The following is a 14,267-nucleotide window of genomic DNA, read 5'->3' as shown; positions in this document are numbered from 1 at the left end:
CCTAACCTGGAGCAGGACCAATCAAGGAAAGGTACTTTGAATCTCATTCTGTTTCTCTGTCATGTTGTTTTTCTGTCCCGACTTTCAGACCCATAGGACATGACATTAAAAGAGGTGAATGTGTGCTGGCTAAAGGAACCCACATGGGTCCGTCTGAGATTGGTCTCTTAGCAACTGTTGGAGTAACCGAAGTAGAAGTTAACAAGTTTCCAGTGGTTGCAGTAATGTCAACAGGGAATGAGGTAAGAAACATTTGTTTGGAATTCTAGTCCAATAATACTGTATTTTTTTGAGGCAGTATTTTGGATAGTGACTTCCACCCTATTCCCAAGCAGACTCACTTTTTGAACTGCAACTCGTGCTGACATGAGCTATTTTTGTGAGGGATCACCCCATAATCATCTGCTTGTGTTTTCTCCCTTAGGGGCTTTCTCACAGGTCTCACATTATCTTTGCCAAAATTTTGGTAATGTGTCCAACTATGTGCCAGCTGCTTTCCTCCTGCCAGTCATGACTGAAGAGTAATTTCTTTTAAGCAACACTCCTCTATAGCTATAATACAAATGGCAGACAAGCTGTCTTTGAAAACTGAATGGTACTACCAAATGCCTTGCTGTAGTATTGTGCCTCAATGCTCTCTCTCATAGTAGCACATGTTGAAATGCAGACACTCTCCTGTTGGTAGAACGGCAGACCAGCTTTATGATTGCTTTAACTACATCAGAAAAATCAGGTTTAAGAGTAACTTAATCTACTGATTTTACATATGTTGTGTGTTGACCCAGGCCAGCAACTGTGCCCTCTCACTTCTTCCAGCAGCAGGACAGAGAAAGAATAGGAAGAGCAAAACCTAAAGAACATGTGGGTTGAGATAAAGTCACCTTGAAGTTTAAAGACAGGATGAAGTTTTGACTGTCCTTTAAGACAAACTTTCTGAAATCCAGCCACAAACATTAACTCAATAGCTGTATTTCATACAGCTTGAATATGTTCAATTTTGAAAACTTTTAATAGGTTGACTTTTGTCATCTGGTGTACAGAATCTTACCAGATTTCATAGCATAAACAGGGTGTGGCATGCAGGAACCATACCACTAACTGAAGAATAAATCCATAGAGCTATAAGGATTACAGATGGTGATTTTCCTGATTAGTAACTTCCATATGATTAAAGATTCTTGCATGTCATTAAAGGGTCCTTTACTGATGTGGACATTCTCTTTTGTAAAATGTCAAAGAGATCCTGTACAGTGGGTTTCTTAAACATCCTATCAAAGTCTTCACAGAAACAGAGTTGCAAGCCAAAGCATAAAGTTTACCCATGCTCCATTTTTCATTATTCTTACCTTACTACCTAATGCTGTGATTTTGACAGATACATTCTTACTAGTAGTATTATTATTTACGTCCTGTCAATACTGTATTGTCCTTCTGTGTCCTACATAAGAATTTCTAATATATATAAAACATACATTTACATATGTATGTTTTGTAGTTTCACTTCCAAAGGACATAACACATGTGAGGTAATTGCAACGATATACTATCTTGAGAGAAAGCTTTTCATCCAAAACAGTAATTGATACAACAACTAAGCATAAGGCTTTGGTCTCTTAATCCAATGCAGATCGTTGTATTTAAAAGACATCTTTATTGGTAGGCAGACAATGAACTTCAAAATGTCCGTTAATACCTTTAAATCTGGTTAACTACATCAATGAGACTTCCTTAAAACCATTTAAAGATGAACAATAATGTGAAAACTTAAAAGTTTTTGTTTTGATTGGTAATGTCTGAGATTAGAAGCCACATACTCATAAGGAATAAGAACGTTTTGCAGACATGAACCAATAGAAACAAACTAAACAACACAAAGGACTGGACTAAACAAGCACATTACAGATCTTATTAATTTAAATTCACTAAATCACTTTATATGTGTTTCAGGATATGTGTCTAAAAATATCCTGTCCAACCCGAAGAAAAAAATTCTCACTTGTGTAAAGCACAGTATTCCAAGGAGACTGACTGAAAGTGTTTCTGGTTTTATAGCTGCTGAATCCTGAGGATGACCTCTTGCCAGGAAAGATTCGGGACAGTAACCGTTCAACTCTCCTAGCTACAATCCAAGAACATGGCTATCCAACAATCAATTTGGGAATTGTGGGTGATAAGTAAGTACCACATGTTAGTAAAGATGTCACTTCATATTCATGCGATGCACTTTATGGCATCCATGGGAAAAAGAAATACCAGAGAAAATGTCACTCATTACAAGTGTCACAGTGTTGTGACAAGGCACATCTTGGAGAAAGTATTTCACCCTTTTCATTAGAGCAAGAAATAAGTCTATTCTAATATTAGGACGAATCTTTTGAAAAAAATTTTGTTTAATTTGTTTTGCATTCTGTTTGTTGAAAGAGATTATCCATTTACTGTTGCAAATTGAATTTATTGCTGCAGTATCCTTCCAAGCACTATACTTAAAACACATAAAGGGAAACAGTTCTACAGCAACTATACTTTTTTCTGGTCGAATAAAGGGAGAAGGAAAGTTTCTCTCAGAGTTTGTTTTCCATGCCAGAATTAATTTAGAGTATAAAATTTTGTCATATTTTGAGTAATTGCCTTTTGAGGAAGGCCCCACTGCTGCATATTGCTCAACATTTCCAGAAATATGTGGAAGAATTTTTTTTTTTAACTTTACTGGTCTTTACTTTGATTGCCACAGAGTAGCACCCTACTGATCAGTCTTTCTGTTCATCTGACAGCAATCACTACTTGTTTCCCAGTGGTAGTGAAGTGACATCTCTTGAGAGCTCTAGGATAAGTGATTGAAGTGTTCCGCTTTTTGTCCTTCGCAAGACTGTGCGGTGACTGCCATCCATGGCTTGCATTTCTCAGCATAACGTATTTCCTCAGTTTATGGAGACCCAGAGGCTTTGAACAGGCTTTCTTGCTTTGCAGTTTGGGTAAACCAACTGACAGACTTGGTTTGACAGGGCATTGTCGAGGTTATCCTAGTGGGTAGTTAAAAAAAAAAAAAATCCCAGATGACAGGGTCCCAGTCAGGGACTAAAAGGGAATCCAACCAGGTTACTATAAGGGAACAGGCATTTCAAACCCAGTCTTCCATAAAGCAGTATTCAATTAAAAACATCACTAGCTTGACAGAAAGTATATGAATGGGCCAACCACTGCATGGTTTTACAATAATTAAACCAACCTGCGTGGTGGCTGCAGGAAACACAGTTGAATTTGAAGTACTCATACAAGGAATGTGACATCCCAGTTGTGATCTTAGGGAAGGCAAACCCTTCTGGATACTCTCACTGCATCCAGGTATCCCTTTTTGCTTCTCTAGCCTAGCAAAACACCACTTCAGTTCCAAATAGCAATAAATATCAAGCCCTCCTGCCCATGAATGCTTCCAGTTTCAGGTGGTGATGTCATACAAAGACAGTCTAAATTCATGAGACTGTTCTTTCCAGGAATGGTATCTAAACGTCCTGGATGGCTAGAGTTTTCTATATTGTAAGGACCTTTTTAAACTTTAAAACAAAGTAGCAATGTTTTCAAATGAATCTATTATATCCAGAGATCAGGTTCTAGATTTGAGTAGCTAAGAAAAAAGAAAACAGCCACAAAAAGTCTCTCAGCTCCTGAGAGTCCTCTCTATGTAGAGGGGATTGACAGGGGTTTTCTTCAGCAAAATACTGTAGGTGGAACTTTTTACCACCTGCAGGACCAAAAGTAACAGCAACTGTTATCAACATTATTGTCAATGACAGCTTACATCCTGTCATTACCAGTGTGTTCATCCAACGGAAAAGATGCTTTCCCTGGTATTCCCTCTGGAAAAACAAGAGTGTAAAGCTTGTTTGTTCTTTATGGTCTTGTCCGAATCAAATAGGTATAGTCTCAACTTTGCTGTAAAGTCAACGCTTAGGAGAGTTTAACTTAAGGTCATTTTGCAGAGCTATAGCTAGGTACTCCATTGCCTTCAGGAATTGTTTCTGTGACCTCCTAGGCATGGAGAGTCTGTGAAGATAAATAGTCTTGAAAGCTCTCAATAATAAATGGTGAATAACTTTAGAATCATAGATTGATTTAGGTTGGAAAAGACCTTTAGGATCATCAACTCCAACCAGCATTTCCAAATCCACAACTAAACCATGTCCTCAGGTGCCACGTCTACATGTCTTTTAAATACCTTCAGGGATGGAAACTCCATCACTTCCCTGGGCAGCCTGTTCCAATGATGGAGGACCCTTTCAGTGACGAAATTTTTCCTAATACCCAACCTAAACCTCCAACGCTGCAACTTGAGGCATTTCCTCTCATCTTGTCACAAGTTACTTGGGAGAAGAGGCTGACCCACACCTGGCTACACCCTCCTTTCAGGTGGTTATAGAGAGTGATAAGGTCTCCCCTGAGCCTCCTTTTCTCCAGGCTGAACAATTCCAGCTCCCTCAGGCACTTGTCATCAGATGTGTGCCCCAGACCCTTCAACAGCTTCACTGCTCTTCTTTGGAATTTCTTTCTTGTGGTGAGATGTAAGGCCCAAGAGAACTTTTTACTTTCCTGTATCTTTTACAAATATATTTTGTGGCCCTTTTTTACTTGTCAGATGCTAGCTGAACACCAGGTAGCAAACAAATGTATCGGTCTAAGGAAATGCCTGCAGCTTTGCTTTCAGTTATGAGAGAGGTTGATTCTTTTGAATCTTCACTATTAAAATAATCTCTGAGTCTTGAGATAGTATTACCTTGGCAAAGGTAGTAAGAGTTCTTTTTAAATGTTTGGTTTCCTGTTTTTTTTTCTTGTTTCATGCTACCAAAGCAGCTTCTGCAGAGGTAGTTATTTTAGCCTCAGAAAAGAAATAATGAGCCTCCAATTGCAGAGTATACTTTGCAGTAAGTTTTGAAAGAATAATTCAGTACTGTTGACTTAGCTAAAAATCTTCTGCACCAGATACCAGGATTCAGTCTTAGCAAGTCTTCTGCCATTCTTCCACACTCACATGCCCAATCTGTATCTTTGCAGCAAAATGCATCTGCCGTTCTCTTTCACCCAAAGGGAAAATCTGATTGTGTAAATCAGTTTGATAAGAAGTATGGTGTGATTTCATTACGTAATAAAGCTACTAACAGTGTAGCCCATACGAATATTTCAGTACATGACTGATTTGATGGAGTACCATGGCACTTGAACAAGGAGACTTACCAGAAAGATTTTACAAAGGGTATGATTTTGACACTTTAGTTAACATGTTTGTAGAAGAGAGGAACAAGCCTTCAGTGTCTGTTTTATGGTTTACTGAAGTTAAACCATAGATTGTGTTTGTGTGTGCTCATGTATATGTGCATTTTGTATGTATAATATGTATCCAGACATTGAAAAACAGAAAGATCTTATATGCCTGCAATATCTATTGGTGTAGTAAAAATACTGGCAAGCATACTTTTCAGAAGGAAAAATTAAAAACTTGTACTTTTTTTTTATTGTGTCATGGTAATATATTTCTTCCTTCCCATACTTTAGATTTGGGGTGTTTTTTTCCTATTTCCTTTTTTTAATACAATTTTCATGGGGTAAATTTTCCTGTACACCATAAGCACTAATGGAGTTTGAGACAGCAGCTAATAGGGAGCACAGTTGAGTATTAAAATTGCTGTAGTGGGTCAAGGCTTTTAACAACTGTGGAAATCTTTCTCTTTAATCCTATTTGCAGATCTAATATTCAAGCATGAAAATTTTCTTGGAGTAGTATTTGCAAAGACAAACTTAGAGGTTATTACTCTATATCATTTCAGCATACAAATCACTCAGAGGTGTTTAGGTAAAAAACCAGCTTGTCCAGTTGCTTCAAAGCCCTGGAGCATGATACATGTAAAGACATTCCAACAGAGAATGTGAAAGGATGGGGAAGCATACTGAATGTCTGGGTTTCTGAAGAGTAGTTAGAATCATTTTAAAAATGCCTTTGCATATTAATCATACGTGAAGTTACATTTTGAACTGACCACTCAAGTCTGACTTTGCCTACAGCTGTATTTTCATTTGAAACCAATATTTTATTTCTTTTGGGAGTATTTTAATTATTTCTGAGATTGTCACCATCATTTCTGTTCTCATAAATTGTATATATCACTCAATATTCAAAATAAAAAACAGCAATTCCAAAACCCATAGATAAAGTTTACAGTTGAAATCCTAGAAGAAAGCAATAGGAGAAAAGAACAGACCTGGGAATGTGATACAGCTGAAGTTATGTCTGGCTAGAAGCCATGATTTTCTCTATTTGTGTTCTTAGCACATAAAAGCCAAGCTGTTTGTAAAGCACACATCTCTGAGTAGAAATGGAAGACATATCCATCTCCAGAGCTACTCCAAACACAAGAAACAGATGCAAAACTAAGGAAACAAGAACCCTTCTGATATTGATGTTGCTGTTGTGTCTTACATTTTTTGTCTGAATCTCAGACTCACATGCTAAAAAACAAAAAAAACAACTGCCCAGTTAAAGTTGGTATTCCAATGTACTTTTGAATGTTGCCTCCTAATAACAAAACCAGGTTAAAAGGGCTTCTAATTTAATTTGCTTTGCTTATAGTCTATGAAGAATTTGGTTTTTTTGAAACCAGTGATAAAAATAAGTTGCATTTCTGATCTGATCTGTAGAAGTCTAATTATCAGGATATTTTTGTGTCTGATTATTTCATTTGTGTTGTTCTTTGTATTCCATTGTTTGAAGTGTAAACTTTAGCCCTAGCAAAATCTGCTGTAGTGTGGGCCTCTGTTTTACAAAGTCATCTTCCATTTTGACAGCTTTTCTTCTATGAGGGACTTTCTTATTAAGCTTGCTAAGGAATTTTTGTCACGTATGTATGTAATCAATTTCCTCTGCTTTTACCTTTGTTTACATGAGTGCATTTTTCCCTTCTCTACGTTCTTTTCCCATTTTCTAATTCTCTTATCATTTTTTTCAGAGACATGTATAATATTTAATGCTTCCAACAGCATTTTCATTTATGAGCCTGTGATTTCACAGTGGAGAGAGAAAGAATCTCTCTCTTTAGGAGAAAAATTTAGAAATTCACATTTTTTCCTCACATTGCTTGAAAGATTTATCTGAATAGTTATTAAATCAGCAATTTATGAGAGCTTTCTACATTAGAAGTGTTTAGTCTCTTACTTGTATACCTCCCCTTTTTGGCATACTGTTGGACATAGAGCTCCTAAATGACAGGTAAACCTATTAAAAATCACCCTTGCTGCTGTAACAGCATTAATCTGTGATATCCCTAAAATAAAAGCTTTGATAGAGTCTCTTCATACTTAGAATGGATACTGAGACCTTACTGAAGGATTTAGTCTGCTTCAATTTTAGGTTTTCCATCCCAAAAAAAAAAAGGTTTAAATCTTTTGTACTTGTGTGGCTTGCCTGTAATTACCAGTATTATAATATAGATGGAACATCTGGAGTGGAGGGAGGAGAGTGGAGAAACTGCTCCTACTCCAAAATTTCTCATGCAATATCAGCCTGATATATATCATTATATGAGTTAGAATATGAGTTATGGGCAGAATCCAGGCACAGAATCCTAGTCTCTCCCTGCTCCAGTTTAATGCCCAGCTTGGGTAAAATCAAATATACTGTGAGCAAAATTAGTAGCACAAGTAGTAGTAGTAGTAGTAGTAGTATCATTTAACAAATGACTGCAAAAGAATGCTTGTTAGAGAAAAGGCCTTTATGTCACAATATTAAGTTTTTCTAAAGTGACTTCACTTCTAGATCTGCTCAAAGAACGATGATGTTATGAACTTTGATCGCAGCCTAATGAATCCAGGGACACAGTGTAATGGTTTGAAGGTGATTCAGATGTGGAGGTCCTCTCCTTCATTATGCCCTGTCAAGAATATTCTTATTTTCAAGCAGAAATGTTTAATATCTATCACAACAACTCTTGATAATCATTAGGGAAATCTTCAAGTAAGTTGTCATATTGACAAGTCTTCTCATCTAATGCACATATTCCGAAAACACAAAGAAACATCTGAGCCAAAACAGAGGTGAAAAAAGAACTTGTGAAATGGGACAGTGCAAGTCCCAGGGAATCTTCTCTCCCAGTAAGAAGCTACATAGTGTGACAGGTAATAAAATGTCATGCTGTAGAGGTGACAGGTGCAAAGCTAATGCACAGCAGTGTGTCATTTTCCTAACTGTGTTCAACACAAGCATGGACTCCTTCCTGAATTAGCATTTTTAGAATCACTGCTCAGTAGTAGCACATGACAGTAAAGAGCAGATAATAAAGAGGACAGAGTACTTTGAAAATCCTGTCTTTGGAAACAGAGGGAATCTATCTGTTGGAGGGAAATAAAAATTACTGGGTTTTATGGTCTATTTTTGAGGCACAGGTTAACAATTTTTAAAGTACTTGAAGATGTAAGTTCTGTTTTCAAGAGAACTTCAGCTTCTAGAGGCCAAAGTATCATTCATTTAAATGACTTCCAACCTTTTTAATGCCTAGAGCATATATAGGAGTTCCCAAGTCACTGAGAAATTTTGGAGGTTTGAGATTGTACTAATGCCCAAGAAGAAAATAATGAAAACTAATAAAGGCAGTAGATACAGAACAATCAAAGAAGTGGTGAACACTGAAGATGGGTCATTGTGTCACCGATAGGAATCACTTCCAAAACTGGGCTAAGTATATTGTTAATACAGCCAAGTACAAATTGATATATAGAGGATTAAAGAATATAACTAAAATTTACAGGATGGAGGATTATATCCTAAGAAATAAGGATTTAGGAAAAGATTTGAGAATCATCTAAATACAAGTTCTAGCATACTTATAAAGAGCTAATCTCCTATAGAATTAGAAGGTTATTTTTGACCTTACCTTTGTATTCCCAAGGCAAGAACCATTCAATTTCTCAAGTGGTTGAAAGATGGACTGTGTACTCAAGTAATAGCAGAACTCAGTCTGTTTAGTTCAACAGATATTCTTACAAGATCACTTGGTTGCCTTCCAGTAATACTGAGCCACATGGAGAATAAACTGAATAAAGTTTCTATTTCAGCAGCAATGCCTGTATATTCAAGTTAGAATTCAGACACTAAGTAAAGCATAATTTTAACAGTGATAGTAATTAGTTATTAGGAAACTATATCAAATGCTTTGATATTCATTTCAAAGCAAGATTGGATATTTATTTACAATTCAAACAGAAGCAAGTTCAGGGAGGTTCTCAGACTATTCTAAATACTAAAATAATTTTTTAAAATGAGCATTATTTCTCTTGGTCGCAAATAATCTCTTAAGTATTATTTCAGAGAATTAAATTAATTATCTTGTTATTCTGAGTACAAAATCAGGAGACCAGTACCAGCAGAAATTACACAACAGAGCTTAGCATCGTGCTGGAAAAGATTTTAGATTTTTGGGACTGCTGTCTGTAATGTTGATGGTTAAACCAGAAGCTGGGATCATTCATGAAATCTGAAAGTCTTTTGTTTGTCACTTCATGACTTCAGGACCCTATTTTGAGAAATAAAGATTGACTTTGTACTCTGGCAATGAATAGAAGAGCAAATGAGGGATTGAAGCTATTTTAGAAAATGGCTTTCTTGGGAAGCCTGTCAGAAAGAAATGGACATCTAATCTTTTAACCTGAATAATTTGAATATTTTTCCATCACTTCCTGTCAATATTAGTATGCATTCAATATGACAGACCCTCTTTATGAAGTATGAGGAGAAACTTGGCATGGATTTACAAGGTGATAAAAGAGGATTTTAGATTTCATGTTAGCAGTGACTGTGGGCACATGTAACAGTAGTGCAGGGACATTGGCCCAGTCTTCTCCTCACATTCCCCAGTCAGACAGGACGTGCACATGCACAAAAGTGATCTTTGAAATGCCAGACTGAAGCTGCCTTGAGCAGGATCAGCTGGCCCTGGACTGGGGAGGGAGATTGACTTTGTTGTTGTTAACTGTCCAGCCAGCTGATAAGAAGAAATGGCTCAAGAGTCACATAATGATGACTGATGACATGGTCCATTTCAATCATGAATATCTGATTTCAGGTTTTTTTAAAAGGTATATTATAAATCTTCATGTCCAATGAAGATTTTTTTACATTTTACATTTAATTGTCCTACATTTAAGAGTATAAAAACATGATTTCTATTTATTTCATGTTTCTGTTACAAAGGACACTATCTAAAAATAGATTTTTCACAGAAAAACTGACTTGGAGAAAGTATATGTGAAAGGTAATGCGGCTTTCATAAATTGGGAATTCATTAATTGTTTTAAATAAGGTCCTGATAGGAGTAACTTTCTCAGTTTTGGACATTTTTTCTAATCCTGCCTCTTGCAGTAGGGTATGAAGCTTCTCATGAATGAAGTGGCATCTTTACTGACTATGGAGTTATAAAATTAGGATAATTACAGCTCTTTTCCCCTTGTAGTTAAGAGGGTGACAGTTATTATGCCTTGAGACCTATTTCCTGAATAAGAAGCTAAAAGTGTGAGTAAAAATGTTTCCATGGGGCCCATCTCCAAGTATTTTCCCATTTTCTGTGGTCCTCCTTCCAAAATGTCAAGTTGTTAAACACTTCATTTTGCTTTGTTTGGAAGTCAAGAGTAAAGAAGTTTCTCCCTAGACACTGCAAGGAAAGATTAACTCTGCTTTGTTGGCATGCCCAGTTGAACCTAAATCCTTCCATAACTTTGCTCATCATTCCTTGTGAGAAGCCCATCCAAACTGTAATAGAAAGATATTCCCGTGCACACCCTTTCTCTCCCCTTGGCTGGCCTTGCAAAGTGGAAGCATTTCCCATGGTGATTTTGAATATCCAGAGCCACCAAGGGGGACACAGCTGGGCACAGAGCTTCCCTTTGACCCCAGGAGACTCTCTCCTTCCCTGGCTCTTTATTATACCCCTTCTGCTTCCTTTACCCTCAGGAAGCCAGATGTTTTTAAAGAAGAAGGGACACAGAGCTTCCAGAACACTGCGGAGACAGGCCTACCAGATTGGTGAGCACTGTTTTTAAACCACTTGGGACGTTGAGGCACGTGCATGCTCACAGGCAGGCTCAGCCAGGTGTCTGTCAGGGCAGAGCTTGGAGCATGGATCCAACCAACATTTGCCGTGCAGGAGCAGATGGTGTTTGATTCTGTCCATTAAGTAGCACTGCCTTTTCAGTTAAGTTCTTATGCACCAGTGCACTGTAGACTTACATGGCTCCACAACATTGATAAAATTAGAATGTTTACACTACTTATCAGTAGCAGCAAACATCTTTATCCATCAAGGCTTTTACCATTTAAATACTGAGCAAATTAGGAAAAAACCTGTTTGAAGGTAGCAGTGGAGTCCAGGGAAGTCACCGTTATGATTCTTCAGTCATAATAGGAGTTGGACTTCAATGATCCTTGTGGGTCCCTTCCAACTCAGGATGTTCTACGAGTCTATGATTCTGCATACTTGGTTTTCCACCACCACTGTGCTGATCATCTCTAAAGCAGGCTAACTGGAACATTCAGGAAATCTCTAAACTATGCACTACACTTTTTTTCCAAAATACATATGCAATTATATGCTACGTCTTACTTAGGGAGATGGCTTAATAATATAGATTAATTTTCAGAACTTGCCCTCTAACACAGACAGGCCCAAGGAGCAGGAGTGATAACAGAGGGAGAGTAAACCACCTGTCATTTCCTCCATTAAAAACCAGAAAAATTTAGTTTCTATAGTTTCATTCATGTGGGAAATAAAAATACGTAGAAAAGGAACAAAACTCCTATCGAAGGTTAGTACCTGAAAACTCCAGATGGGAGGATTCTCACTGGGGTAAATGGGCCCATTTTTATAAGAGGTTGGAGGATTGGGTTACAGCTTAGTGTTTGCTTTGCATACTGGAAAAAAACAAATTTCTGTTCTCATTACTGAGTCAATCTGCCATATCCTTAGCTTTCAGAAAACTTGTTCTTGTTTAGCAATTAGTTTTTCATTCTGAAGCCAGGTTGTTATAAATCAAGTTTTTCTTCATGTAATAGACTAAAGAGATCAACCCATTAGAACCCTTTGCTATACTACACATCACAAAAAACTTAATTTATGAGAATCTGCAGTATTTCAAATGTTTTAAATTAATGTGAAGAACATGATACAGACTGTCTGCTTTATCTGAAATTACTTAAAAGATGGAATCTACCAGCAGGTGATGGACTTGGAATTCCTCGTACAAGCCAGTTCACACCTCACTGCTACTTAAACATTAAATTAGCCTTTGGGCTCTTCTAAGCAGTGTGAGGGAAAGCATCAACAAAAAACAGTCCGTAGAGTAAGTCTTGCTACCCAAAGCATGAGCAATATGAAAATGCTTCTGCTTCCAGAGCAGGAGAAACGGCAATGCACATTTTTTTATGTTAAATACATCTTTGTGCTTGAAGGAATATGGTCCAGTATTGTAGAGACAAATGAAGTTCTAGTTCCTTCCACTGACTAGCAGCTGTCAAAAAATTGAGTTGCTGGTCTCAAACAGGGTAAGTTTCTCAGTTCTTTCTCTTTGCTTATTCTAATACTGTAGTTTACTCTTTTTGGGGAATTTGTAATTTTTTTAGTAAACAAAAATCGATGTCATATTTCATTAGACATTTTCTAAAAAATAACTATTTGTTTTAGGACACAGCTGATGACAGAGAATTTTAAAAGGTCTTTTCTTATTGTCTCTAATCTGTGGCTTCCAAGTCATTTTTGCTCTGGAGACAGACATTTTTCCAAGTGATTAAGTTGTGATTCTGTAAAAGGTGGAGCTTCCTAGAGAAAGCCTTCATTTTGAGGCATTGCTTCTAGGGACTGCATTTCTACCTGTCATAGAGACATCTATACTGTAGATCAATAGCAGTTACACCAGTTTACAGGGGGGATGAATTTACTTAAAATTCCTTTTAAATTTATTTAAAATTTGCTCTTACAATTGAAGCTAAAGTAAAAAGGTAAGAAATTCTGTGATAACAATGCCATTTCACCATTTGTCAGATTTGGTGATATTATTTGCTATCTGTTAACAACTGGCACTAATTACATCCATCATATATTTTATTTTCAGTTGTGTTAAGTACAAGCCAGTTCTCATATTTCATGAGTGCTCTGATTGAAATAATTTAGAACCACAGGGCCCTTCAGACTCACCAGTGCACTGACATCTTTACTGATGAGCAATGTCTTTGGCATTGATTATTGTATTGTGTGGTGTAATCTGCAGTCATATTATTTCAACCCAGCTACAACTGTTGAATATTTTCAACTCCAAAAGTGAAAACTTTTCAGTGAATCCATATTGACTCACTTCCTTTGTAAGAAGGAAGATAAAATAAAAATCTTTACCGGTGTAATCCCATCCAATTGCTTAGAAAAACTAATGGATTTCTGGTGAGTGTACTGATAAGGTTCATTATCTTCAGAGAGCAAAATAGCCAGGGATAGTTTTTTAATTAGTGGAAACCAGCAGTTCTCAGGCTGCTTCTTACAGTCAAAGGACACACACTATACTGGATTTAGAGTGAATTAAGTGCTTACAAGTTAGTAGAATGGCACGGCACCTGAAGACAGCTGCTATCAAAGTTTTGGTCCTGTTCTTTCAGCATTTATGGAAAAAATTACAGTTCACAGTGAAATGCTTGCAGGTGAATGTGCACAAGCAGCAGACAAAGATGTGATCAAGGACCTTCATGCAGGAATGTGCCCGTAGTACATAAGCACCTGGATTCTATGCCTGATACTTTTTCCTGTAGCACTCCCATGGCTATCTGCTTTTCTGACCTCTCTGATCTTTCGTCATTCTGACATATATATGACTGGGAGTCTTCTGAAGCAGGTCAAGGAAACAGTGGAGGAAAATATATTATCATCCAGATGCAGAAAAAAACACTGAAGGCATTAGACAGATCTCATGGTTACTTCAGCAACAAAGTTGAAGACCTCTAATTGAAGTCCTCTAATCAAAATCTTTATGAGTTCATAAATATAACATGAAAAAGAATACTCTGCAAAATAACATTCTTATTTGCAGCAGCAATTAAAGGAACAGCAAAAAGTACCAAAGACAGATTCTTTTATATTTCGGTCAAATAGACAAATCTTACATAGTCATATTGAACAAGCCAAAAGCTGCTGTAATTATTCCAGCTTTCCTCACAAGCTTGCCTGTTTTCCTAGGGAAAGCATATTGCATCTGTT

The 14,267-nt window shown here is 37.0% G+C and overlaps 1 protein-coding gene across 9 annotated transcripts in view; it reads left to right on the top strand.

Annotated features, from left to right (window-relative positions):
• The window catches only part of GPHN (gephyrin), a 280,057-nt gene that overhangs the window by 249,441 nt on the left and 16,349 nt on the right, over window positions 1-14,267 (top strand). For 5 of the 9 annotated variants that reach the window (XM_069017665.1, XM_069017662.1, XM_069017660.1 and 2 more), the window contains 3 exons: window positions 89-242; window positions 2,053-2,174; window positions 10,985-11,056. In XM_069017665.1, coding sequence (XP_068873766.1) covers window positions 89-242; window positions 2,053-2,174; window positions 10,985-11,056 — 348 coding nt within the window. The remainder of the gene's footprint in view (window positions 1-88; window positions 243-2,052; window positions 2,175-10,984; window positions 11,057-14,267) is intronic. The other 4 variants (XM_069017668.1, XM_069017667.1, XM_069017666.1 and 1 more) reach the window with 1 other exon arrangement.

The sequence above is a fragment of the Aphelocoma coerulescens genome, chromosome 5 (genome assembly GCF_041296385.1).
Source record: "Aphelocoma coerulescens isolate FSJ_1873_10779 chromosome 5, UR_Acoe_1.0, whole genome shotgun sequence".
NCBI lineage: Eukaryota > Metazoa > Chordata > Aves > Passeriformes > Corvidae > Aphelocoma > Aphelocoma coerulescens.
Note: the sequence above shows the minus strand (reverse complement) of the source record. Positions and strands in the feature narration are given on the sequence as shown.